Source organism: Hemiscyllium ocellatum, chromosome 30 (genome assembly GCF_020745735.1).
Source record: "Hemiscyllium ocellatum isolate sHemOce1 chromosome 30, sHemOce1.pat.X.cur, whole genome shotgun sequence".
In the NCBI taxonomy this organism is placed as follows: Eukaryota; Metazoa; Chordata; class Chondrichthyes; order Orectolobiformes; family Hemiscylliidae; genus Hemiscyllium; species Hemiscyllium ocellatum.
This window is the reverse complement of record NC_083430.1, coordinates 52,508,154-52,536,019: the sequence shown is the minus strand read 5'-3', so window position 1 is coordinate 52,536,019 and position 27,866 is coordinate 52,508,154. Positions and strand designations below refer to the sequence as shown.

Sequence of the window (27,866 nt, the reverse complement as noted above, 5' to 3'; positions counted from 1 at the left end):
AGGGACACTACCACCTGGCTACAAGACCTCTCAAGAAGTAAGAACCATTGTGAAAACCAGAAATGTTAGCAAGTATGAGGATTAAAAACACAACCATGGTATTCTTCACACCATGTGGTTATCATGGTAACTAACCAGACACCATACTCTACAACCACACACTACCAGTTATGGGATAGTTCTGAATGCTCAGTTATTGAGATTGACTGATTAGAAATGGAAATGATTCAATTGTTGTGAATTAGAAAGTATTAGGTAATCAAGCATTTTTTACAAACATTTTTCTGCCTAATACTCTTGACTTTTTATTATGCAGTTACATTTCATATTTTTTATTTTAATTACAAATGTAACAGAAATTTATCCAGCCATAATTCTGCACTATAAAAAATTCTATCCATGGATGAATAAATTGCTCTAATTAACAGATTAACTTAGTCACAGGAAAATTTCTCCCGACAGAACTCAGAGCTAGCACTAAGTACTCATCGAAACCATTCCACTCTACAATCTAATGCAAATCTTTCTACATTAATAGACATCTTCAAGTTATACTGTAGCAACTTGTAAGAGTTCTTCAACAGGAACAACTTGTATGTCTTGTTAACCTAGGACTCTTACAAAACAGAAGGATAAGGGCAGCAGGCACATGGGAACATCACAAGTTGAAAGTTCCTTTCCAAGTAACCTAGCATCCTGATTTGTAACTACAGTTTATCACTGTTCATGCACTAACTCTGGATCAAAGTCCTGGAACTGCCTCCCTAACAGCGCTGGGTGTACCTACAGCATATTGACTGCAGGGGTTTAAGAGAATGGCTCACTACCACCTTGTCAAAGGCAATTAGAGGCAGGCAATAAAGGTTGGTGTTGCCACCAATGCCCTCATCCTATGAATGAATAAAAACAATGCTTTCAGTATTTCATACATTATTACATGTCTGTTGCAATCTTGCATATAAATTATCCTGGAGAATTAGATTTGATGATTATTGCTGTTCTCCACATTAATTGAGTATTTGGGGAATCAATAGACAACTATAAAATCTATTTGACTTTCATCCTGTTTCTGGGAGCAATCTCCTTTCTCAATTCTCCACTATTTTTCAAGATTCTTCTTAAACATCCTTAACCAAGGGCGTGATCACCTTTCTCAATACTTCATGTGTCCTGATGCCAAGGTTTGTCTGTAACAGCTCTTGTGAATTGCCTTGGGACATTTAAACCTGTTAAAGGCGTTATATAAATGTATGTTGTTGCTGTGTTGCTGTTGCATTCTTACACTGACTGCCAGACCTGTGATGTCTGTAGTGCCATGTGACTCCACTGTTACTATGGTGACTAGCACCCATGGGCACTGAAGCACTTTCCCATAGACACTTTCATTAAACAAATGGATGCTACTCAGCATCACATCAATAGGCAAGTGTTTATTATAGGTCAGCTGGTTGACACTGGGCAGTGCAGCCAATACAGGAAGTATTACATTTCCTCAGTTGGCTGCAGTCCTTCAATATTGAAGCACAATGTGATGATGAGTCACTTTCTTTCTTATTTCTTCACAGACTGGTTGTCACTCGATGCCCACTTCCTAAATAATCTTAAAGGTAATTTGTCTCTAAATAATTCCACATTTTAATTAAAACAAAACATTCATACCTTGATTGAGCAATTCAAGAACACTAGAATCTCGTCCCCTTTCATCTGCCACCACTGCTTTATAAACTCCTTCATCCTTCCTAGAGACCTGGAAGAAAAGTGATTCTGAGAAAACCAAATGAAAACACAATGGGATCTGTGCACAGAGATTGCCCTCTTCTGAGTGGGATTCCTGCCCACTGCTCTGGATTTGCCCTAACCTCATCTCATCCTCTGGGTGGGGCTCATTCTGAAGTTGGTCATTCCTGTTGGATTACTGTGAGCAACAGTGGGAAGTCTTGGTGGTGCTGAATTGGAAATGTGTATGTAGCAATGGAAGAGGCAGCGGGAAGCCCTTTGATAAACATATGGATGAAAATGGAATAGTGCAGGTTGGGTGGGCTTCAGATTGGTTCTGCAGGTCGGTGCAACATCAAGGGCCAAAGGGTCTGTACTGTGCTGTAATGTTCTATGTTCTAAGCCATTAAGAGACACAAGAGGCTGCTCAATATATGAGGAGGCTGCTACAAGACCTTCAGTCTCTGTGGACAATCCGACCAACAACTCCTGGGACTCTGCGGACCCACCATCAGCTTCCAAATAGCATCCTGAGGAAACATTTGTAACTGGGGTGGGGAGAAGGGATCTTTCTATGGATGGGAAAATCTTCTATTTGTATGTGACAGACAGAGAGATCTAGCAAAAGGTAACTTCCAAAATGTCGCATTGAGGTGCAGAACACTGTGTATGGCTAGAACAGCACCACAACAAAACAAAATACGGTGAATGTTGGAAACCTGCATTCAAAACTATCAGCAGGTCAGTCAGCAGTTGTGCAGGCAGAGAAAGTGAATGTTTCATGTTGATAATAATGGACCTTTCAGGAGAATCCAATGAAAGGTCATTGACCTAAAATATTAGCACACTCCAGCGATGCTGCCTGAGCTGTTGTGTATTTACAACACTTTCTGTACGCTTCTGGTAAAGAACTTTCTGCTCCTCAGTGGGAAATAATGGGAATGTTTTGAATAAATCATTTACAAAATTATAAAAAGAAGTTGTCTATGTTTGCACATAAATCTCAGTAGGAGCCACTAGCTTTTTATTAAAACTGGTCCTACTTTCTCTGGCTGTCAGTTCATTAATACACTTTTATAACAGAAAATTCAACATGAATCACTCGGATTAACATAAGCTGTTTTACAATAAAACCTAGGCTAAGAAACTGTCCACTGTTGTTCATCATTTACATAACCAATTTGGATGAGAATATAGGAGGCGCGGTGAGTAAGTTTGTGGATGACACTGAAATTAGTGGCATAGTGGACAGTGCAGAAGGTTATCGAAGGTATAATGGGATCTTGATCAACTGGGTTTATGGGCCGAGGAATGGCAGCTGATGTTTAAATTAGATAAATACGTGCTATTGTATTTTGATAAGACAAACCAGGGCGGGACTTGGCTAGTTAATGCTAGGCCCTGAGGAGTGTTGTCAAACAGAGAGATCTAGTGGTGCAGATACATTGTTCCTTGAAAGTGAAGTCACAGGTAGACAGGGTGGGGAAGAAGGCAGGAGCAAATGACTGCAGATGCTGGAATCTGAACTGAGAACAAATGCTGGAGGTCATAGCGGGTCAGGCAGCATCCATGGAGAAAGAGCAAGCGAATGTTTCGAGTCTAGATGACTCTTCATCAGAACTGAAGTGAAATGTGGAGGGGAGCAACATTTATGAAATGGTGGGTGGGGGGGGCGTATGGTTGGAGTGCTGGGGGAGAAAAGATATTGTAAATTCAGATTAAGTGATCAAAATGTGAGAATGGCAGAACAATATTGTGTCTAACTACCAGACTGCTTGCCTTCAATTGGTCAGAGCATTGAGTGAAAGAGTTGGGAGGTCATGTTACAACTGTACAAGGCATTGCAGAGATCATGTTTGGCATACTGTGTATAATTCTGGTCACCCTGCTATAAGAAGGATGTTATTAAACTTAAGGAACAAATTACTGCTGATGAAGAGCTCTGACAAAGACTCATCTAGACTCAAAAAGTTAGCTTGCTCTCTCTCCATGGATGCTGTCTGACCTGCAATGATCTCCAGCATTTGTTGTGTTCAGTGTTATTAAACTGGAAAGGTTGCCATAAAGATTTACAGGGATGTTCCCGAGACTGGAGGGTTTGATTATAAGGAAAGGCTGGATAGGCTGGGACTTGTTTCTCTGGAGTGTAGGAGGCTGAAGGGTGACCTTAAAGATTTAGTGGCAAGATAAAGTGAATAGGAAAGGTCTATTCCCCAGTGTCAGGGAGTTCAAAACTAGAAGGCATGATTTTAAGGTGAGAGTGGAAAGATTTTAAAGGGACCGGAGGGTTAACTTTTTCACACAGATTGCGATATGTACATGGAACGTATATGTCACCTCAGAAAGTGGTAGCGGTGAGTACAATTCCAACATTTAAAAGACATTTGGACAGGTACACAGAGAGGAAAGGTTTAGAGGGATATAGGATAAACGGGCGGCACAATGGCACAGTGGTTAGCACTGCTGCCTCACAGCGCCAGGGACCTGGGTTCAATTCCCACCTCAGGCGACTGACTGTGTGGAGTTTGCACGTTCTCCCCGTGTCTGCGTGGGTTTCCTCTGGTTTCTTCCCACAGTCCAAAGATGTGTGGGTCAGGTGAATTGGCCGTGCTAAATTGCCTGTAGTGTTAGGTAAGGGGTGGGTGGCAGGTCGGTGTGGACTTGTTGGGCCAAAGGGCCTGTTTCCACGCTGTAAGTAATCTAATCTAATACACACAGGCAAATAAGATGAGTTCAGTTTGGGAAACCTGGATGGCATGGAGGAGTTGGGCCAAAGGGTCTGTTCCCAAACTGTTTGACTCAATGATTCTAAATGACATAAAAACTTTGAAGTTGGAACACTAGTCAGCATTAACTCTTGCACTATTGTATAATTTCCACATGCTTTTCAGATAAACTTCATGATTGGGACTGTTGAGCAGAGAACACACAATGAGAATTTAAATGTGTTTGATAGACCCAGGAATGAAGAGAAACCAAACATTACCTGTGAGATTGAAAGGGAACTGAGACCAGTCTGAGGATCATATGTCACATTTGAGATTTTTTTTCCATCTTTGCACCACTCAAGAATGGTCTGGGTCTTAGTGTTTGCCACCTGTTTAATGAACAGAGTAAAACAAGAATAAAAAATTGAGACATTGTTCCGGTACTCCTCACTTTTTAGTTTTATGTTATGCTACAATAAATGATGATTAGTAAAGGGACCAAAGATTACAGAGAGAAAGCAGGAGAATGGGATTAATAAACGTATCAGGCATCATTGAAAGGCAAGGCCTAATTAATGGACCAAATGGAGTAATTCTGTTCCTAGATCTTCTGATTTTCTGGTTTTACTTATAAATGAAGCCATGAATGGAGCAGGGAATGTGGTGGTGTTGGGGAAATATCACAAGGTTAGTAACCTAAAGGTTCGAACTGATGCTCTGGGGCGGGGTTAAAATTCCATCATGGACATTGGGGTGAGATTTAAATTCAACTTCTTCAAAATCTGGTTTAAAAAGTTAACTTCAGTAGTTGTTGTAAAAATCCACTAATTGCATTTAGAGAAGGAAATTTACCATCCTGATAAAACCTGGCCTCCATACAATTCCAGATCCACAGCAAAGTGGTTAACTGTTAACTGCCTTCTAAACTAGCTCAGTGAGCTATTCATTTCATTGGAGTTCAGAGTAGGTTCAGGCCATTCAGCCCATTGAGTCTACTCTTCCATTCAATGAAATCATGATTGGTCTGATAATCCTCAAGTCTGCTTCGTGACCTTTTCCCTCTATTCCATAACTGATAAAAGTTCTGTCTATCCTAACCTTGAGTATTCATATTGACCCAGCCTCTGTAGAGATTCATTACTCTTTGAGAGAAGAAATTCCTCCTCATCTCTGTCCTAAATATGTGACCCCTTTGAGATTATGCCTCTGGCCCTAGACACTCCAAAGCAAATCACAGCAGTTACTCTGTCAAATAATCTTACATATATCAAAAAGGTCTCCTCTCATTCTTCTTTTCTTCCAGTCTAAGTGCATAAGATTATATTTTTCCACATTATATTCCATCTGCCAAGATTTTGCCTTGCACATAATCTGTCTGTATAATAATGATGGTCCTAGTACTGATCCCTGTGGCACTCCACTAGTTAGATTACCATTCTGAAAATGCTGCCCTTATGCCAACTTTCTGTCTTCCAGTCATTTGTTAAAGACCCATTCCTAAGTCCAACACCATGTGTTTTTGTCTTATTAATAAGTCTAATATGTGATACATCATGTGGATTCCACATTTTCCAATCCAAGAACATTTCTTGCTATCATAGTTATTACATCTTATACTAACAAAGCCACAACACCACTGTTTCCTTCCTGCTTGTCCTTCTGAAAACTCATATACTCCTAAGTGTTTATTTTCCACCTTTGATCTCAAGAGTAATTAGCGATGGGCAACTTTAAAACAAAACTTCAGTCACATGATGAGGGTGTTGCAGGCTAGGCAGCATTTATTACTCATCTGTAATTACTCAGGAGGCAGTTAACACTCAACCACATTGCTGTGGGTCTGGAGTCATGTGTAGGCCAGACCAGGTAGGAATGGCAGTTTCCTCCCCAGGAACGTTCCCAGGGTGTCTGGATTAACAGTCCAGTGATAATACCACCAGCCCACCGCCTCCCTTGAGTACCTGACCCACTCCCTAAATGTTGCCCTTGGCACTAATACCCACACCCCATGAAAGATTACTGAAAATAAGCAATTCATTCTGACAGAACAGGTCCATACCTTACAGGTGAGAAGAAGATCACATTCTTCAGTCACTTCCCAGCGCAAGTACTTCTCAAAATAAGGCCCTAAAATTTTGATTAAATAAATTTGAACATCAAACACAATTAAAATTGAGGTAACAAAATAATTCATCATAGTGAAGTGTCAAGGTTTCACTGTGGGAAAATGTGTCTGAAGAACCATTTTGCTGCTGTTGGGTTGAAAAGAACCTTCACAAAATTATTTTGTCTGTTTATGAAATGTCTTGAGATGTTTCTTCATGTGAAAACCAACATTATAATGCCACTGATTTGATCATTAAAATGCAGCATTCTGTGATAATGTAAACTAATGACAATCTCAGCAACAGAAAATCTAACCATACACATCATATAGAACAGAGTAAGGATAACAAAGTGGTAGATTACAAACGAAGTCTTCGATAAGTTTGGTTGGCTGTGTGGAATTAGTGCAGTAAGGTAAAGAATTGTCAATTTTAATAAACTTATACCCATGAAGGAAAGACAGTTTAAGACTGTGAACATGAAGGTTGTAATTCAACTAGCCTTTCATTTGACTCTTATATTCCATGTGCAAAACAAATATCTATTATTTGCTCTAGAACCTGTAACGATCTAAATGCTGAGTAAGTTTCTTAGTTTATGAATTCTCTCCGGTTCATTGCCAAATATGGGGAGGAAACATCCTTCCCTTCGGTTGGTTTAATTTAGTAAAAGTGGATATTATATCATTCTGCTGCAAAACAAAACTGGCTACAATACAGCCAGCTCCGAAGCATGCCTGTCATGCAAGGATAAAGCTGCAACATGAAACTGTAAATTAGTAACTAAACCAGGGCCAATGGCTTTGTGCAAAGGTCCTTCACCTGCAATGTAACCACACAAATAGGGTTAGTGACATTTTGGACTCAGTTACCTTGTTTTCTTTTCCATTCATTCTTCTGGAAATCAGACTGCGATAAAGTATCTCGGAACTCTGAAAAGATCAGACACAGAAAAGCATGTATTTTACATGTTTAAGTTCTATTTAAGTGCCTTTTAATTGATGAGCCAGTATATGTTTTTAGCAGAGAGTTAATCCCTAACCCCCAGTGAGATATTTGAAGCCTCATTCCTGGTGAGTGAAGTTGGGGAGTTGTATTCTGATTGGTATCCAGTGGGATACTGGAGTTCTTGAGAAGACTCTTTATCACTGGGATGTGAAAATACTGTCCTGAAATTTGGACTAACTTTTAAAGAATGTAATCACCCTGAGTTTTACTTAGTAGGCTAATGCTTTCACTACTTTCCAAAGCCAGACTATAGGTACATGATTTGTGAAGCTACTTGGCAGTTTAAAAAAATCCATTTATTAATATCTCATCAATATCAAGCTGACTTTTTTGTTATATGACAAGCAAAATAGCTATAAAGTTACAACTTCAAAATCAAGCCATTGTGCATCTAGGTCAGTGTGTATTCTCCAAATGTGTAAATAGTTCATATTAACTTATCATGTTTCCTTTCTCTCACCAGTCTAATCTAGATTTGGAGATGCCGGTGTTGGACTGGGGTGTACAAAGTTAAAAATCACACAACACCAGGTTATAATCCAACAGGTTCAATTGGAAGCACTAGCTTTCGGAGCGACCTGATGAAGGAGCGTCACTCCTTTAACAGTCTAATCTAAATTTGAATGCTGACAGGGTTTAATGTGTCAATCACTAATCTTATCAGTGAATTAAACTGTGTGTGTGAACAGGATTCAGAGGCTAGGTGCTCACATGGTCCTTTCTTTATGATTTCTCAATATTGGGAGTTAGGCTGGTTCTATCCGTCATGTTCGCTCCTTTCACCCTTTACAGTTCCTGTGCTTTCTGGAGCTAGCTTGCTCCTTTCTTTCCAAAAAGGCTTTTACGCAGAGGGTTGTGAATCAGTGGAAACTTAGTCTTTTGAGTAAGTTAGAAGTTGGTGGATTTCTGATTACGAATAGTGCAAAGGGTTGAGGTTGAGTGAGTAAAAGGCATGGAAGTGTTTGATCAGTATTGATTGCATTAAATGGTGCAGCATGCTGGACAGGCTAAATGGCCTAATGCTATTCTCCTGACCCTATGTTCCTAAAATTTGCACCAATCCAATTCTGGTGCTTTAGTTTTAGCATTTGCCACTCTCTAGTTGGAACTTTAACCTGAGGGTCATTACTCCCATGGTACTCATACACATTTACTTATCCATCTGATGGACAGCGTTACTCTTACTTTTAACTGGAAAACACAAGAATAGTCTGTGTACTTTACTCTCTAGTTTCCAAATACCAATTAAAGGCTGCATTTTAATAAAGAACCAAAAGGAAACTCATTTCTTTGCCAGTATTCACCAAGTAAAAATAAAGTTCGAAAAGCTTATATTTTTACTGTTTTTTCAACAACGCCCAATTATGGCCTTCATTACAGTAAACATTTGAAACAAGGTGCCCCGTGCAAAAGAATTGCTCAATTAAGGAACACGATTGAACGCATACATTTTGAGAAACATTGTAATGATGAGTAGAAAGATGGAATTGTTAGGGAGAGAGATCCAGGTTTCATCTGGGATGGCAAAGAGAGGGATTCCCCAAGATTCCAGGGTTGTAAGAATTCAGGGTAAGGCACAGAGTTAGAGGGAATTACTAAAGTAGGATGAACAAGGCCTTCTGGGGAATTTTAAAACAGACCTGGAGTTCATAGATGAATGGGAGAATGGGAGTATTACGTGAGTAGACAGGGAATGGGGCATAACATGGGAGGTCAAGCTTCAAATCATCTAAAAACCCATGTAGAAAACCTGGACAGGATGAGATTAGAGGTAATGAAAAGTAATAAAAGGTGACAGTTACAGAAAATGTGAGGGTGGGGAGGATGAAAAACATTGTGGAGCTATAAGTGGTTTGCTCAGGAGCAGGGCATGAATTTGAAACTTAGCTCCAAGTTAAATGGGAACAAATGCTCTCAAGCTCAGTATCTGGGAACAATGCAATGTGGGATTGTCTCATTGAGTTTGTGTTATGACATGTCAATTCAACCTGCTCTTGGCTGAGTGACTCTATTTCTGGATATAAAACGACAGTGTAATTCAAGAATACATTCAAGTGAATTTAACTTACTCTCATCAATCAGCACCAATGTGAACTGACCCTTGGCTTTTCCATCCTGTAGCTGGGCAGTGTAGGAGCCTTCATCTTCATCAGAAAACTTCTGAATGATCATTTCTATGATCCCATTGGCTTTATCAAAATTGATCTTGTGAGTCTGTGGAGAAAAGAGTCTAGTTTTTATCATTTCCTTTTCACATTCCAATCTTTCACTTCCACTTTTTTATCTTTTTGTTCACTGTGAATTTACATTTCCTAGTACTCAACCCTAGCCATGTCTATTTCAAAATTCCTCAAACTGATTAGATAAACAGATGCACAATTGTATCCAGCACCTCAATGGCCTCTATTCTCCAGTATATTGTCATTAGCTCACCCTCAGAGCAATTTCCCAGGTAATACATAAAACCTAAACATACACGGTCAAGTCTCTCTCAAAGTGGATGACACTAAATGCTCTGCTACAGACAATTATAGCCCATTTATAAAAAACAATATTAGCTGGCATTAATAACAAACACGACTGAATGCAATTGCATCAACATTCAATTTAGAGGAACAAAACTGACTAAAAACTTAATGATGGCTGCAGTATGTTTATTCATGGCTACTCTTAGGTTCAGGAATTCAGACAAATTCTGAAACTAGGGACTGAGAGCACTCTTGATTTGCCAAAAGGACCATTAACATTTATGAAGCTGCCGATTTCAGATCTTTTCTCTGAATGACAAACTTCACATCATTTTTTTAAAAATGTCTTCTATTACTTGTATGCGTTAGCAGCTACAAAAACCACAATAGTCTCTTGTTGAGTTGCCTGTAGCTGTAAACATTGTTTATCTACAGCACACCTTTAATCCCTCTTGGTATTTTTGATTGTAATTATTTCCATTTTTGCCAATTTCCATCCCTTTCTGTCTTGTAACCAAGTCGATTCTCACTAGGATACCGTTCTGTGTGTCAGCCTTCACTTGACCAATGTTGAAATGAGTGTGCTGGGCCCAATCCGGTCTCTGCTCTACACCCACTGCACACTGGGAAAAGCAGCTGCTGGATTGATATCAGGATTAGGAAGGAACTGAAATAACAGCAGAGGCCAATATCCCATCACCAAGTCACCCTTTATTTATACATGGAGAGTCCTTGACCCTGATCCAGTTGTCAGAATGATCATGACAGGAACATCAGTTCAATTTCTTCATTTACATTTGAGGTCAGCTGACCCATCAACACTTTAAAAAGACCATTCACGTGATGTGGCTAGATCAATATTCATTGCTCATCCCTAACTGCCCTATGCATGTGGAAGTGGTGAGTCACTTCCCAGTAAAGGGTCATGTAGACATGACTGGTTAAGAAAATTAGAGATCCATCAGTGACTTTTTTTTAAATGAGAATCCAAACCCATGGTCATTATTGATAGTTTTTAAATTCCAGATGTGTTTTGTCAATTGAACTTAAATTTCTTGGAAGCTGTGGTGGGACTTTGAGCACTTGTCCAGGCTTGCTCGTCCAGTAATATGACCATCGAATACTATCATCCTCATGATCGCAAAATACAGCAGGAATTGAACTCGTCTATGCTAATTTACAACTTTGAATCAATTCATGAAATAATCTAACATAAAAATGCTAATCTCAGGAATCAACTTGTGCTCACTGACCTACATTGGCCCCCAGTTAAGAAATGCCGTGAATTTGAAAATCTCATCCACATTTCTGATGTCTCCGTGACTTCACTCTACCTTTATAAACGCCTTCAGCCCGAATATGCAACAAGATGTCTTCATTCCAGTAATTCTGATCGGTTGACCATTCAGTATCATCCCACCACTGGCAATGTGTTAAACTACCTGCTTCTTAAACCCTGGAATTTTCCTTTTAAACATCTCTGCCTCTCTATCTCAAATCAAATGCCTTTTTTAGTATCTGCTCTGGAGATGCTAACCCTCCTGGAATGGCCAGCAGCCAATCAGATTCATCGCCAATTTCCCAGCTGCTATTAAAAGCAAGCTGGGAGCTTGTAGCTCTGCAGGGTTGCATTAATTCACTCCCAGAATTCTCACAGTCCATTCAGTTGATCAGAATAGATGATGTGCAATTACAGGCAGAGCTCCAGTGTCATCATGTAGTTGGGTCTGGCAGGGATGCCGAGAACAAAAGGGATTATGGGAATAGGTGATGGTGATGTTAATTAATGGAAGTACTTGACTGGGTGTATATAAATGGAGGAGGTGCTCTTGTGTGGCAGTGGTAATGTCCTTACCTTTGAACCAGGTGGCCTAGCTTCAAGACCACCTCCTACAGCAGTGTGTCAAAACACACATGAACAGGTGGATTAAACATATTTATAAGTGTCAAAGATGTGGCATGTGAGCTGAAATGAAACTCTGACTGGTAAAATATCTGACTGGACTTTGTCTAAACAGCCGCTGGTATTTAGCATGATACACAGATGCAGAGTATTGACACAGTTACATTGCAGTTCTGGAGGTATGCTGCACTCTGAATGCTCATGGCCGTCATTCCTCACTGTACTGCCAGGGACCAGTAGTGACTCTGACAGTGAGCACTAGTGAGCCTCAACTTGCAGAGTCGACCCAGTCAGTCTCAAGAGAGAGGGAGATAACGAGCAGTGAATCCAAACACATCCATCTTGCCGGAAGGTAACGTTACTAGTGGTGTGGCTGATTAAGCCATGGACCGTGTCTGCCTAGAAAATTCAGTCCAGAATCTAGAGAGCTTTAATGGCTCTCATGCTGGAAATGAAAAACCCCCATAGAGTTTAATTCAAACGGGTTTGGAAATGACTGGTGAAAAGACATTTTGGTGCATTCAATGCAAGTTGGTGTTGGGATCACATCCCTGCAAAGGCAGCTTGGAGATCATAAGTGTCAACATTTCCAGGAACAATTCTTCAACAATTGACAGAAACATGAATACGTATTTAATAAGAAAGAAGGTGGCTGTTTTTAATAATTAAAGCTGTATCAAAGTATACCATAGTGAAATATTAAATGATATGTCGCAGGTAAAGTGTGGATTTGCTTATAAAATAATGATTTATTAGAGCTAAGAGTGAGAAGTCACAGGAAAATGAAATGACAAATAAAACATTGTGGATTGAAACTATGAAACAAAACTTACCGGAGTGCTTGAAACTTCCTTCTCATTAAAGATGAACCGTAACTGCGCAGCTGGTGATAAACTCTCAACCTGCAACCAGAGACGAACAGCACCCTTCTCCAGATGCTCAATGGCCCAATTCGACTTCACCTTAATTACTGACAATAACACAAACCAGCCAACTGTGTTAACAGCTTTTACATTTAGATCACATATCAATGATATTTCCACCATGGCTTTGGTTACTGTCAATAATGATGTCCCCATCTATTGAAGATCAGCTGTCAGGCCATTACATTGTTTGTCCTTCACTTTTGCATCTTCATGTCTATTTCTAGCAGAGCTCCTGTGATGCTGCTCAGAATACCATAACAGGAGCACACCATTTATTATTTTTAGGAGGCTAAACCTGAGTAAGTCCTGAGTGGGGTGTGGAAGTTGGTTCATGTGGGAACTTGATGCATAGGAGAAAGGAGGTGAACAGGGAGGGGAACAGAGGTCAATGGGAGAGAGAGGTGCATGAGGGAGAAGGAGTGAATGGAGGGGGGAAGGGGTGAATAGGGGAAAGAGGTGAATATGTTAAAGGGGAGAATTAGGGAAAGAGTTGAATGTGTTAAAGGGGTGGGAATGGGTGGAAGGTATGCTTCAACTTCTACCAGTTTATCAATCTTCAGCAATTGATGAGTTTTGCTTCCTTTGTCCCTAAACTAGGAAGAGCAGGTCTCTGTTACATTACTTCAGCTGTATTGCTGAACAAAGACACATTTAACTGAAGCTTTCTGTGTTGTACTAAACAGGACAATTTGCAAGAAATGCCAAAGTAAAGTTGGGAAACTTTTTATACCGTATCAAAGAGAGTGTTGATATGTTGGCAAGTGTTCGCTGATCAGTGGAAGCATTCCCATGGAGAAAGCACTTTTTCAGGATAAGTAACAAGGTCAACTGATACACAAAGGAAGGACAGGGTAGCTCCAGTCCCAAGAACTCACATCTGTGCAATGTGGGAACTCCAGGATGCTTTCCGACTCCTGGATAGCCAGTTGGAAATCAGCAGCCTGAGGTCCAGTGTTAAAACGGTGAGCAGTGGTTGACCCTATGAAGGGATTTGGGAAGCTGAGAGCTATGTGGATGGTTATGGAGGTGACTCTGTAACTTAAGAGAGTACAGGAAGTGAGGGACAGGTGAATACCAGACAGTTGAGAATGATCAGGCAAATGGTACAGAAGATACTGAGTGCCTGGACTCTCCAAACAATAATCAGTTCAGAATACTGAGGCGAGGGACGGTTAATTAGGGAAGGGCATGACTCCATGGGATGTTCAGCTGCACAAGGAGCTACAAGAGAAATCTGGAAGAGTCATTGTGATAAAAGTTTCAATCGTTAGGGAAATAGATTAGTGGGTCTGCAGCTGCAGACGTGACTCCAGGCTAGTGTATTGGTTCCCTGATGCCAAGTCAAGCATGTCACTGAGCGACTGTGGAGTGTCCTGAAGGCAGAGGATGAACTGTCAGTGGTTGTGAAATAGGGCTGAGGTTCTGCAGTCAGAAGATTGAGAACTAGGTAGAAAATTAGTAAGCTGGACCTCAAAAGTAGTATTCTTCAGATTACTTCCAATGGTTAGAGGGAAGATTTCAGACCCTTGGGTCATTGGGACTGATTCTGGAGCACATGAGACCTGGGTGTGCTGGACAGGTCAGACATGAACATTTTGATGTCGACTGAGGGATGGACACTTGCCCAGACACAGGGGCAAACTCCCAGGCTCATCTTTAAGATATTGCCATGAGGTCCTTTATGGGGTCCACCTGAGAGGGCAGTTTTACACCCTATTCAACAATTCTAACAATGTAGCACTCCTTCTGTCCTGCATTGGAGTGTCAGTGTAGGTCAAGCTTTAAGAACTCTAATGCCAAGAAGGTTAGATGGACGGCTGGAATATGGTGCCTAATGAAGCCAATTGCGCAGGTTCAATGCCTGTGCTGGCTGAGGAAGTTCTTGGATCTTACCTTTTAGTGCTATTGTTGTATAAATGATGATGCGTAACCCTCAAACAGCAGCACATTACATGGATGGTGATATTACCTTCAATTTTCAACAACAGAAAAGAAATCTTATAACAACAACAAAAACTTACACGGGTTTCTTTTTTGATGGCTCAGTTTCTTTAGATTCTGCAACTCTGCAAAAAAAAAGTTTTAAATCTTTACACTTAAAAGTACTAAGGTAGGTTAGCTTGCTTTTCATAAGATTGGAGATAATAGTTTACCTTCATCTGTTAGAGTATGACTAGATGAAACTCCATCAGTTCCGGTTACAATGACAGAGTAAGTACCCAAATCTTCTTCTGAAGGATCAATCAAGATCAGTTTAGATCTAGAAAAAGAGATTTCAGTTCACATTTCTCACCATCGCTGTAAGGCAGTCTGTTAAGAGAATTTTCTCTTTTGAGCGTGAGATTTAAACCAAGTTTTCCCTTTGAATTTCTTCTCATTGGGACGGTAAATGGATGGGACTTAGACACTTCTAACAAACGTTTTTATTCTCTGAGTATCGGGACCATTACTCAGTGATCCAGACAACGCTGGGAAATAATTTCAAAACTTAATCCCCATTTTTCTTTCCTCATCATTTTGTTTTCTTTTCTTGTGCAAAAAATTATTTTAAACCAAAAGGAATGTTCACACTTTAACATGAATGCTGCAAACACGAGGAAGTTGAAAATGGATATTTAAAAGGAGGAGGTGATTGCAAAGTGGAAAATAAAACTATTGGAACTGAAGATTTCCTGTTCAGTTTGCCAAAATGTGAGAATAATCATCATTAGCATTTTTTAGTAAAATTTTCTAATCCTGGATTGAGAATAGAGCAGACATAATTTATCACCCATTCAAGTATCCATCCCCCACCCGGTGATCTTAGGCCAAGACTGTGGCAATCATGAGAGCGATGTAATTGTTGCATTGCAAATCGGGATCTATCTTGTTGCTTGTTGCTCATTTTGAGACTGAAATTCCAGAATGTTCCAGATTCTTACGTGTCTCCAGTTGTTTCAATCAGCACTCTCTCAGGGCTTGATATTTCTTCATAATCCTTGCACCAAATAAACTTTGATGTATCAAAAGCCTCAGGGGTCTGCAAAGCCAGGAAAATATTCCCATCTTCATCGACACCGACATCAATCTCTGAGGTGCCTGTGGAAGTTAACAGATCTGCCTCATTTCATGTTTATATATAAGTTCCACTGATTCATTTATTAAATTCCATTAACAGCAAATAAAAGTGTATTACATGGTGACTTACATTTTAGCCTGGCCTGTTATTCTTGTAAATATGTGGATTAATACTAGCCTTGTTCCAGTAACAAGCTGGCTATACAGGGTTGCAACAATCTTTCAATTATGTGGCTCAGAATAGCAATTTTTTTTATTCCAAATGAATAAATGCTAAAATTCTCAGGATAGTTTTTCTGAGGAAAGACTTTAGGAGAGTAATCCCATTTGAAAGAAAAGTTTGCATTTGCGTAGTACCTTGCCACAGGACATCAAGTAGCACTTTACAGCTAATGATGTGCTTTTGAAGTGTATTCACTGTCATAATGTAGGAAATGCAATAACTAATTTGTGTACTTCAAGATCCCATCCCGTATGGTGATTATGTCAAGATAATCTGATTTTGTGGTGTTGATTGAGGGATTAAGATAATTAAACTCGAGAAGGTTCAGAAAAGATTTACCAGGATGTTGCCAGGTTTGAGTTATTAAAAACAGGCTGGATAGGCTGGGACTTTGTTCGCTGGAGCATAGGAGATTGAGGGGCGACCTTGTAAAAGTTTATAAAATTGTGAGGAGCATAGATAGGGTGAACAGCAAAGGTCTTTTCTCTACGGTAAGAGAGTTCAAAACTAGGAGGCTCATTTTTAAGGTGAGAGGAAAAAGATTTGAAAAGGACATGAGGGACCATGTTTTTCTACAGCATGGAAATAACTGCCAGAGAACATGGTGGGTACAGGTACAATTACAGTGTTTAAAAGACTTTTGGACAGGTACATGAAGAGGGAAGATTTGGAGGGACATGGGCCAAGTGCAGGGAAGTGGGACTAGTTTGGTTTGGGAACACGGTCGGCGTGGACTAGTTGCAACAAAGGGTCTGTTTCCATGCTGTATGAATCTGTGACATTGTAGCTCTATGACACAAGGAAGAACTCCCCAGGTCTTTTTACAACAGCACCATTGGATCAATTATATTCACTTAAAAGAGCAGGCAAGGCCTCAGTTTAATAACAACAACAACTTATATTTATATCACACTTAATGTATTAAAATGTCCGAAAGCATTTCATTGGAGCATTATATGACACTAAGTCATGTAGAATACATCACAGCAGGTGACTGGAACCTTGGTCAAAGAGACAGGTCTCAAGGAGCATCTTAAAGGGGGAAAGTGAAACAGAGAGTCAGTAAAATTTAGGAAGGCAATTTCAGAGCCAGCAGCCAAAGGTACAACAACCAATGTTGGAGAAATCAACAGCTTTGCATCTTGGTGAACAGAACAAGCTTCAACGGAAATGAGTTTCTCTGGATATTCAGAAAGACACTGTACCTGGTCTAGTTTCTGTAAGAACAGGGTCAGATGGCAATGAGGGTAATCCAATTCCAGCTGAATTTAATGCCAACACTCGGAAGGTGTAGGTTTTGCCTTCTTCCAAGTCAGAAATCTGATAAAATCGAATACAAACATGTGGGTCACATAAATTGCACTTTATATCCACTGGTGGATTGGGGAAAACTATTTCAACTGCTGAGGAGTCTTGGACTCTGGGTCATCATCTCCGACTTTCAGCCAGAACAGTCAGAGGTGAAATAAGGAAACACACAAAGAGGGTACAAGTTTGTAACTCACTTCTGGCTTTGGCAATCATTGTGAGATCGATTATTAATTTTAAAATTCGTGGCTGGTAGTTTTTGTTGATCAAGTTAAGGGTGTGGACAAAGTAGGATAGGTCTCAGAACTGCTATGGATGAATTGAAATATGCTGAAAATGTGTTGCTGGTTAAAGCACAGCAGGTTAGGCAGCATCCAAGGAACAGGAAATTCCCTCAACTAGGAGTAGAGGGAATTTCCTGTTCCTTGGATGCTGCCTAACCTGCTGTGCTTTAACCAGCAACACATTTTCAGCTGTGATCTCCAGCATCTGCAGACCTCATTTTTTACCTGAATTGAAATATGGAAAGGCTTGAAGGCTCACTTCCTCGGAGTGACCTACATTATCCTTTCTGCACAGATCCCAGGGTTCCTGGGAGGTCGATCATATTCCCCCATATACAAGTCTGCGAAGTTCGTTCATTAGCGAGAGAAAAATGACCAGTTTCAAGTTCAACCTGTGAGCCAGCACTCCTCAGACAAGGGCTAACATTGAGAATGTGGAGCTCTCAATGGGAACCTCAGGTAGGGCTGGAAGTTAGCCCACACTGCTGGTGTCAGGCAGCATCACAAAGCAGCTGTCCAGTTAACTGAGCTAACCAACTGCCCATATCAAAGCTCAGTCACTGGACAGCTGCTGCAAAATCAGCTGGGAAACGAGGTTTAAAATATATTTAAAAAGGGATTGCAAAACATATTTCATTTGTGATATTGCTGCAATCCCAGCACCATCAGAAGAATTGTTTTTTTTTGTGAAAGTTTATGACAGAATAACTGACACAGAAGTAATCAGCCCCAAAGCTAAAATGAAGCAGAGCACTTGACAGTGACATATAAAATGTCAGCATGCAGAAAAACCTGCTCTGAAGGTCTTTGAACTGAGTATTCCAAATTCCAAAGCAGCTGTCATATTTACCTTTACTACTAAGCTCAAGTGCACACCTGCAAAGAAATATATATTAGGCTTTAAAATTGGAAATGTAGTAAATTAGTCTTTTCTTTTTTATGCTGTAATTGCATCTAGACCTGTCAGTCCTTGCTTAGACTGGAGGCTTGTGAATGAGGATTATGTCTCATAAGTAGGTCATATTCTCCCTCAGGTTTCCCTCCTGGCTAATTTCTTCCTTAACATACTCAGTGACCGGGGCACAGACTGCATACAGTCAAATCAGATGTTACTCCAAGCTGTTTGCCTGTTCCACTCCTCTGGAAGTGAGACAGTGACCTTCTTAGCCAACTCTCCACTATAGTCAAATTCTCTCCGTTGTCTGAAATGCTGCCAAAAGCAGCAGATTCGATGCAGTGAAAGTGAATGAATCCTAATTAGCAGCAGGAGACCAGGCTGACGTTGGCAGGGTGGGATACTCTTTAAAATGCTCACCAAAGCCACAAGGAACCTGTTCACGTGAAAAATTAACAGATATAAAGAGTTGGTCACAATCCTGAAATGGTGAGTTAGAAGCTTTGTGATGTCATCTTGTATAATCTTAAAGCAACCCAGGCAGGCCAGGAGACATTGAGCTACTCAAACTTATCGCATCACCATTCAACATGAACCCTAAAGATGAGCAACCAAACTCCCTATACCCAGCTCTGCCCACTGTCCCTTCACCCCACCAGACAGTAAGAAAATGATCAGTCTCAGATTTAAATTAAACCATTGATCAAACATCAATGGTCATTTGTGAAAGAGAATTCCAAATGTTCACCTCCCTTTCTGAGAAGAAATGTCTCCTAACTTTACTCCTGATCTGGGTCTCACACCTGAACTCTGCCTCCTGGACCTAGACTCATCAGCCAACAGAAACAGCGTCCCCAAATTGACTCAATTTATTCTCCTTACAAATCGGACAAGTTATATGAGTCCTGAAAACTTTGGGGCTTCCATTCCTCGCCCGACTTATTTATTATTTCTTTCCTGCACAGCTGTGCACCATAATATTTTCCTGAGTAAGAGGGCAGTTTATTTTTCTCATCAACATTTTTCAAAAACACTGATTTATGTCGCATTAATGTTAGTAAAACTTATTAACAGAAGACTCCCTGTTCCTCAGTCTCTGCTCTGGTATTCAACCAACAGTTAACAGTGTGTGCGACACCGTTCTGAGAATGAGTTAGAACATAGAACAGTACAGCACAGTACAGGCCCTTTGGCCCTTGATGTTGTGCTGGCCTTTTATCCTCCTCTAAGATCAGACTAACCTACACACCCTTCACTGTACTATCATCCATGTGCCTATCCAAGAGTCGCATAAATGTCCCAAATGTCTCTGACTCTGCTCCCACCGCTGGCAGTGCATTCCACACACCCACCACTCTCTGTGTAAAGAACCTACCTCTGACATCTCCCCTAACCCTTTCTCCAATTACTTTAAAATTATGCCCCCTCATGATAGCCATTTCCACCCCTGGGAAAAGCTCTTTGACTATCCACTCTATCTATGCCTCTCATCATCTTGTACACCTCTATCAAGTTGCTCTCATCTTTCTTCACTCCAATGAGAAAAGCTCTAGCTCCCCCAACCTTTCTTCATAAGACATGCCCTCCAGTCCAGGCAGCATCCTGGGAAATCTCCTCTGTACCCTGTGTAAAGCTTCCACATCCTTTCTGTAATGAGGCGACCAGAACTGAACACAATATCCCAAGTGTTATCTGAGTCTCTCTATTCTACCACAGGGAAAACCACCTGACCTTCTCCTCTTTTCACCACAATGATGGGGTTGATGAGACTGACATCTTAACATCCCATGGAATTGCAGAGGTTAAAATCCTGTGAATGTCATGGAGTGTCTTGAACAGAAAATGGCACCAGACTCATCTCATTCGCATTGCTGGAGTAACACTGTGGTGCTGAGAAGTCCCTCTGTTTAATAAGGAACAGACTCAGAAGATCATTTACCAACCCTCATGTGTGTTTTCGGCGTTGGCTCTTTATTTATGGTTTTCCACTCTTCTGAATCAGCTTCACACATCTGCACAATGTAGCCTGTGACAGGGCCTGCCCCTGTATATACTGGAGGCTGCCATAGAAGCACAAGCGAGGAGCTGCGTACTTCAGCAAATATCACATCGAAAGGTGGCCCTGTGGAAACAAGCTGCAAACTCACTTTGAACTTTCAAAAGCAATTTAACAATCACAACAGGATGGCACGTGCGACTCGGGTAAGAAGAAGAGGTGCTTCCACTTTGATAAACCACATTCATTTTATATCATTCATGTAAATTTAACCAAGTGTCTCACGTGTAACAGTGCTGGATATAGAAATGTAAAAACATAGGAACCAGGTGCAGGAGTAGGCCATTTGGCCCTTCAAGCCTGTATTACCATTTAATACAATCATGGCTGATCATGCAATCTCAGAATTCCATCCCCACCCTCTCCCCATACTCCTTGATTCCTTTAACCACAAGGGCCACATCCAGCTCCCTCTTGAACGTATCTAATGAACTGGTCCCATCAGCTTCTGCTGGAGTGAATTCCACAGGTTCACAACTCTCTGAGTGAAGAAATTCTTCCTCATCTCAATCCTGAATGGCTTACCCCTTATTCTCAGACTGTGACTCCAAGTTCTAGACTTCTCCAACATAGGGAACATTATTCCCATATCTAGCCTGACCAGTCCCAACAGGAGTTTATACGTTTCTGCAAGATGCCCCCACCCCCTCATTTTTCCAAATTCCAGTGAGTATAAGCCCAGTCAATCCAATCTTTCCTCATATGTCAGTCCTGCCATCCCAGGAATCATCCTGGTGAACATCCGCTGGGCTCCGTCAATAGCAGGATTGTCCTTCCTCAGACTAGGAGACCAAAACTGCACACAATACTCACCAAGGCCCTGTATAACTGCAATTGGACGTCCCTACTCTGATACTCAAATCCTGTTGCTGTGAAGGAGGGCACACCATTAGCTTTCATCACTGTCTATTCTAGACTTCAACATGCATAAGGGAGCACTAAAGGGAAAAGTGAGTACATGCCCAATTAGATTGCACTTAGAATAAAGTATGAAGTGATAAAACAATAAAACCATTAGTAATAGGAATTGGAGTAGGCTATTTGGCCCCTCTAGTCTTGATAGGATCATAGCTCATCCAACATCTCTCAGTTTCACTTTTCTGACTTTCCTCGTAACTCTTCATTGCCCTACTCAACATGAATCGATCTATAATGGCCTTAAATATACACAAGGTCCCTGCCCTCACAGCTCTCTTTGGAAAGGAATTCCAAAGACTCATAGTCCTCAGAAGAAATTCCTCCTCATCTCAGTCTTAAACTGGTGCCCCTTTATTCTGAGACTGTATCTCCAGTCCTAAACTCTCCCAAGAAGGGAAACATCCTCTCACTATTTACCCTGTTAAGCCCCTTTCAGAATCCTGCACGTTTCAATGGGATCACCTCTCATCCTTCCAAACTCAAATGAGTAGAGTCCCAATCTATTTAACCTTAGCTCACAAGTCAAACCTCCCAGAATGGGACCATCCAAGTGAACTTTCTTGGAACAGCCTCCTTAAATTATTAAGGATTATTGAAATAGTATTAAAATACTGCTGAAATAATCTTACATTATTTTTCTTATCTTCACTCACTTCTTTGTGAAGTGTATGAATCAATGCAGGATTAATCAATGCTAATTAATGATCTGAACTTGTTCATTGCTTCTGATGCTGTAACTATCTAAGACCAGCTGATAGGATGGTGAGTACAATATGGAGGTAGAGCTTTCTGGGCTACTTATTGCATCAGCATTCTATTTTTTGAAGTTTAGCTTAAAAAGAGAGACAGCAACTCACCAGGCTCTGGCATAGTCCACTCTTCACATTTAAATTGGTCACTGGCTTCAGACGGTTGCCCAACACCAGCCCAGTTCATTGCAAAGGCACGGAATTGATAGAAAGAACCTTCTGTTAAGTTTTGGATCTTCAGAGGAGAGAATTTCAAATGTTAATCTCACAGGCATGCTGCAGTGCTCAATATCAAGTTCAATAATTTTAGGGCCTGAACTCCCCCATATCCCTAGCCCCCTGCCACATACACCAGGCCTTGCCATTAGATAGTCTGCCATTACACACTACCTATTGTCAGTCTCCATTAACAGCTGTTCACCCACTCAGCCATTCCTTTGTCTGGGGTTTAGATCGGAGTGGTGCTGGAAAAGCACAGCAGGTCAGGCAGCATCTGAGGAGCAGGAAAATTGACATTTCGGACAAAAGCCCTTCATCATCATCTATTCCTGATGAAGGACTTATGCCCGAAAGGTCGATTTTCCTGCTCCTCGGATGCTGCCTGACCTGCTGTGCTTTTCCAGCACCATTCTGATCTAAACTCTGGTTTCCAGCATCTGCAGTCCTCACGTCTGCCTAGTTACTTTTAAATTTACTGCAAATGCTCTTGCAAGGATGGCTACCTTGAAGAAGCTCTCCTCCTCTCTCTACAAGAATCTCAGTGAGTCTCTCTCTCACTGCAACCCTCAGGTCATCTCCTCTACCCTGAAGCTCTTCAACCATGTACTGAAACAGACTTGTACCACAGCTATATTTGCTTCCTCAGTGGCTGCCTCCGTAACCAACTGGTCCCACATGGACTCCGGGCTACATTCATCCCAACACAGTTTGGAGCAGAACTTTTCTATTCCTGACGAAGGGCTTTTGCCTGAAACATCAATTTTCCTGCTCCTTCGATGCTGCCTGACCTGCTGTGCTTTTCCAGCGCTACTCTGATCTAAACTCTGGTTTCCAGCATCTGCAGTCTTCACTTTTGCCTAGCTGATTCGCTCCTTTGTCTGTCCAACTGTTTTTTCTCTCTCTCTTTGGGCTCTATCTCCACCTATTGCTTACTCCCTAACATCCCCACACCCACCACCCTACCTTTTGCATATAAATTGACACTTTCCTAGCTGCCATCAGTTCTGACTAAGGGTCATCGGATCCAAAATATTAACTCTGATTTCTCTTCATAGATGTTGCCAGACATGCTGACCTTTTCCAACAATTTCTATTTTTGTTGATAATCTCAGCAGGTCTGGAGGCATCTGTGAAGAGAAATCGGAGTAAATGTTTTGGCTCTGGAGATCCTTCCCCAGAACGGTTTTTATCAAGTGTTTATAGAGTCAGCAAGTCACAGAGATGTAGAGCATGGAAACAGACCCTTCGGACCAACCCGTCCATGCTGACCAGATATCCCAACCCAATCTAGACAGGAGTTGCATGCACTATTCCAGCAGTGGCCTAACCAATGTACTGTACAGCCGCAACATGACCTCCCAACTCCTGTACTCAATACTCCGACCAATAAAGGAAAGCATACCAAACGCCTTCTTCACTATCCTATCTACCTGTGACCCCACTTTCAAGGAGCTATGAACCTGCACTCTAAGATCTCTTTGTTCAACAACACTCCCTAGGACCTTATCATTAAATGTATTAGTCCTGTTAAGATTTGCTTTCCCAAAATGCAGCACCTCACATTTATCTAAATTAAACTCCATCTGCCACTTCAGAGCCTATTGGCCCATCTGATCAAGATCCCATTGAAATCTGTGGTAACCTTTTTTGCTGTCTACTACACCTCCAATTTTGGTGTCATCTCAAAATTACTAACTGTACCTCTTATGCTCACATCCAAATCATCGATCCTGTGGCACTCCACTGGCCACAGGCCTCAGGCCTCCAGTCTGAAAAGCAACCCTCTACCACCACCCTCTGTCTTCTACCTTTGAGTCAGTTCTGTATCCAAATGGTGAGTTCATTATTCTGTGGTACAAATTCAGGCAATTACTCTGGAACGAAGACTGTTCAAACTGAAGTAATTTTTAATTCTAAGGTTGAGAGCATTACCCTTCAATTTTAATTAGGTTTGCAAAGAAGTAAAGAATCATGGAGCTGATCTTTATTACATCATTACATTTTCCTCCATCAATTCACTGCCATTTTCATCATTCAGGTCTACACAGATAACATACAATGAAGGATTGTCCCGGTATTTCCCACTCGGTCTCTTTCATAGAAATCCTTGTGACCACTCTGTCCATCTTAGTTTGAAAATGTCTGAACTTAGCTTTGCCCTGGCTCCAGGTTTCTGAGCAGAGTTTAGAAACTTTATCTCTTTTAGTAAACCCCCCATTTCATGGTGTGGGTTATCACTGCATCATATGCCTTTGCGAAGCTGAAGGAAAGGTTTCACTCCTTGATGAGGAACAAACCACATGCATCCAAATGTTTAAATGCATGTTTAGTCGGTGCATTTTCCTGGACCAATCGCAGTTCACTTCTCATTTAATATCGCTGTTAATGTTAATCCATTTTATTGAAATCACTATCTTGGGAAAAGTGTAGAAACTAGTCAGAAATGCCCAGCCATCACCTATTTATTTATCTCATTTTGACAAAACAAGGACATGAAATAAATTGAGTTTATACCTATAGCCTCATAATATCTAACATACCTTGTAAAGTTTTGTTTTGATAGGTTTAATATTAATTTCATGCCACTCAGCATCTACCGCATCACAGAAATCCAGGAAATAGCCTAAAATCTCTGGTCCAATTGGAAATCTCGGTTCCTTCCAACCGATAACCATTTCGTTTTTTCCAGAGGACAGCTGTGTCAGGCCATAAGGAGCTGTTGGAAGAACTTCACAAGAAAATAAACACATTAGACAGAAACACAGCAATGATTATTAATCTTTCCAATGGAACTCCCTGCTGTACTAGCGATTCTATCTAACAATGTGTTGCGCTTCAAGGGAGTTATTCAATCTACTCTTGCTACAACCTCCATTGATATGCCAAACCAAAATCCAGCCTGCTTCTCAGTAAAGTCCTTGCTTTCCTATGCCTTACCGGAAACTATCCTTCATGATTTGTGTTCAAAAGTCTGCTAGTTTAGTTATCCAATACCAAATCAAATATTCCTCACTTCTCTTCTACACCTCTGAGCTACATTAATACACAATATTTTCTTTTTGCCTTCTTCTTTCCAATGAAAAGTCCCATGAACATTGAATCGACCCTGTTATTTTATTCTCCAGTTACCTAATAAGTCAGTAGCTGTTCTGTACCTTGTCCAAAGAATTCTTATTTATCCTGTAGTGTAGCTTTCAGAACAGCACCAACTACTTTAGTTGTATTCTCAACAATGTTCCCTGATAATCTTTGATCTGTGCAGTTTTGGAATTCAGTGCTCGGTCCTGAAGGCTGTAAGATCTGGGAAATGAGATGCTGATCTTCCAGCTTGTATTGAGCTTTGTTAGAACACTGTGGCTCAGACAGATACAGAACAGTTAGCAGGGGAGCATGGTGTTATGATGACATGGCAGGCAACTGGAAGCTTGGGGTAATATTTACATACGGAGTGTAGATGTTCCGCAAAGTGATTGCCCAGTCTGTATTTTGTTTCACCAATGTAGAGGAGACAGCATGAGAAGTGAATGCAGTTGACTAATTCCATCCATAACGTTGTGTTGAACAATTTCAGAGGATGGACACCTTCCTCCATGTTTGTTACACACTCAACACCCCCACATCTCGTTCTGTAATGGGCTGCTCCCAGCATATCCAACGCATTTCCAATTAATCACATTTCCTGTTAGCACCTATTCAGCATTTATCTCTCTCTTGGCTTGTCATCAGCAATCCTTTTATCTGCTTCTCTCTCTGGAAACTGTCTGCATCTATTCCTCTCACTCCTTTCCCCACCCTCCCCCTCTCATTCCCTATCATCAGTATAAATACCAACTTTTCCAAATTGCTTTCAGTTCTGATGAAGAGCTGCTGGACTTGAAATGTTAATCCTGTTTCTCTCCCGACAGATGCTGCCAAACCTGCTGAGATTCTCCAGCAATTTGTGGTACAAATTCAGGCAATTACTCTGGAACGAAGACTGTTCAAACTGAAGTCATTTTTAATTCTAAGGTTGATAGCATTACCCTTCAATATTAATTAGGTTTGCAAAGAAGTAAAGAATCATGGAGCTGATCTTTATTGTATCATTACATATTCCTCCATCAATTCACTGCCATTTTCATCATTCTGGTCTACACAGATAACATACAATGAAGGATTGTCCCAGTATTTCGCACTCGGTCTCTTTCATAGAAATCCTTGTGGCCACTCTGTCCACCTTAGTTTTTGTTGCATACTTCTTTGACTTGTTTATTGCTAACAATCCGATCTCCACTCACTCAGAGTGTCTCCAGTAGGGGATCAATGACAATCATAACAACAAGTGGGATTCCTCCAAGCTCCTCTACTTATATGGCTTTGTATCACATGTGGACTTGGGAAGTTCCGGTAAACTTGAGGAGCCACACAAATTGTTGTTGTAGGTGTTCAAACTCAGCGCCTTCTGGCTCAGTGGTGGGAATGCTAACACTAAGCCAAAGGCTTGCTTCAACAATGGGGCTTAGAGAGGGGACAGGGTAGTTCAGGGGCGGGGCAGCACGGTGGCTCAGTGGTTAGCACTGCTGCGTCACAGCACCAGGGCCCCAGGTTCGATTCCAGCCTCGGACAACTGTCTGCGTGAGTATCCTCCGGATGCTCTGGTTTCCTCCCACAGTCCAAAGATGTGCAGGTTAGGTGAATTGGCCCGTAGTGTTAGGTGCATTAGTCAGGGGTAAATGTAGGGGAATGGGTCTGGGTGGGTTGCTCTTTGGAGGGTCGGTGTGGACTTGTTGGGCAGAAGGACCTGTTTCCACACTGTAGGGAATCTAATCTAACCTAATCTAATAATGGCTTGCCAGTTATTCTTGCATTTGCTTAGAATCATAGAGTCATAGAGATGTACAGCATGGAAACAGACCCTTCAGTCCAACCCGTCCATGCCAACTAGCTATCCCAATGCAATCTAATTCCACCTGCCAGCACCTGGCCTATATCCCTCCAAACACTTTCTATTCCTATACCCATCCAGATGCCTCTAAAATGTTGCAATTGCACCAACCTTCACCATTTCCTCTGGCAGCTCATTCCATACACGTACCACACTGTGTGAAAAGTGTGCCCCGTAGGTCTCTTTTATATCTTTCCCATCTCATCCTAAACCTATGCCCTCTAGTTCTGGACTCGCCGACCCCAGGGATAAGACTTTGCCTATTTATCCTATCCATGCCCCTCATAATTTTGCAAACCTCTATAAGGTCACCGCTCAGCCTCCGATGCTCCAGGCAAAACAGCCCCAGTCTGTTCAACCTCTCCCTATAGATCAAATCCTCCAACCCTGGCAACATCC

The 27,866-nt window shown here is 41.2% G+C and overlaps 1 protein-coding gene across 1 annotated transcript in view; it reads right to left on the bottom strand.

Moving 5' to 3' along the window:
- The window catches only part of myom3 (myomesin 3), a 108,346-nt gene that overhangs the window by 19,078 nt on the left and 61,402 nt on the right, over positions 1-27,866 (bottom strand). The window contains exons 17-29 of the mRNA XM_060847300.1: positions 25,084-25,271; positions 22,433-22,559; positions 20,545-20,723; positions 17,320-17,434; positions 15,756-15,912; positions 14,988-15,094; positions 14,856-14,900; positions 12,742-12,878; positions 9,607-9,751; positions 7,402-7,461; positions 6,484-6,551; positions 4,703-4,813; positions 1,660-1,747 (exon numbers count right to left, since the gene is read on the bottom strand). Of these exons, the coding sequence (XP_060703283.1) occupies positions 1,660-1,747; positions 4,703-4,813; positions 6,484-6,551; positions 7,402-7,461; positions 9,607-9,751; positions 12,742-12,878; positions 14,856-14,900; positions 14,988-15,094; positions 15,756-15,912; positions 17,320-17,434; positions 20,545-20,723; positions 22,433-22,559; positions 25,084-25,271 (1,527 nt within the window). The remainder of the gene's footprint in view (positions 1-1,659; positions 1,748-4,702; positions 4,814-6,483; positions 6,552-7,401; positions 7,462-9,606; positions 9,752-12,741; positions 12,879-14,855; positions 14,901-14,987; positions 15,095-15,755; positions 15,913-17,319; positions 17,435-20,544; positions 20,724-22,432; positions 22,560-25,083; positions 25,272-27,866) is intronic.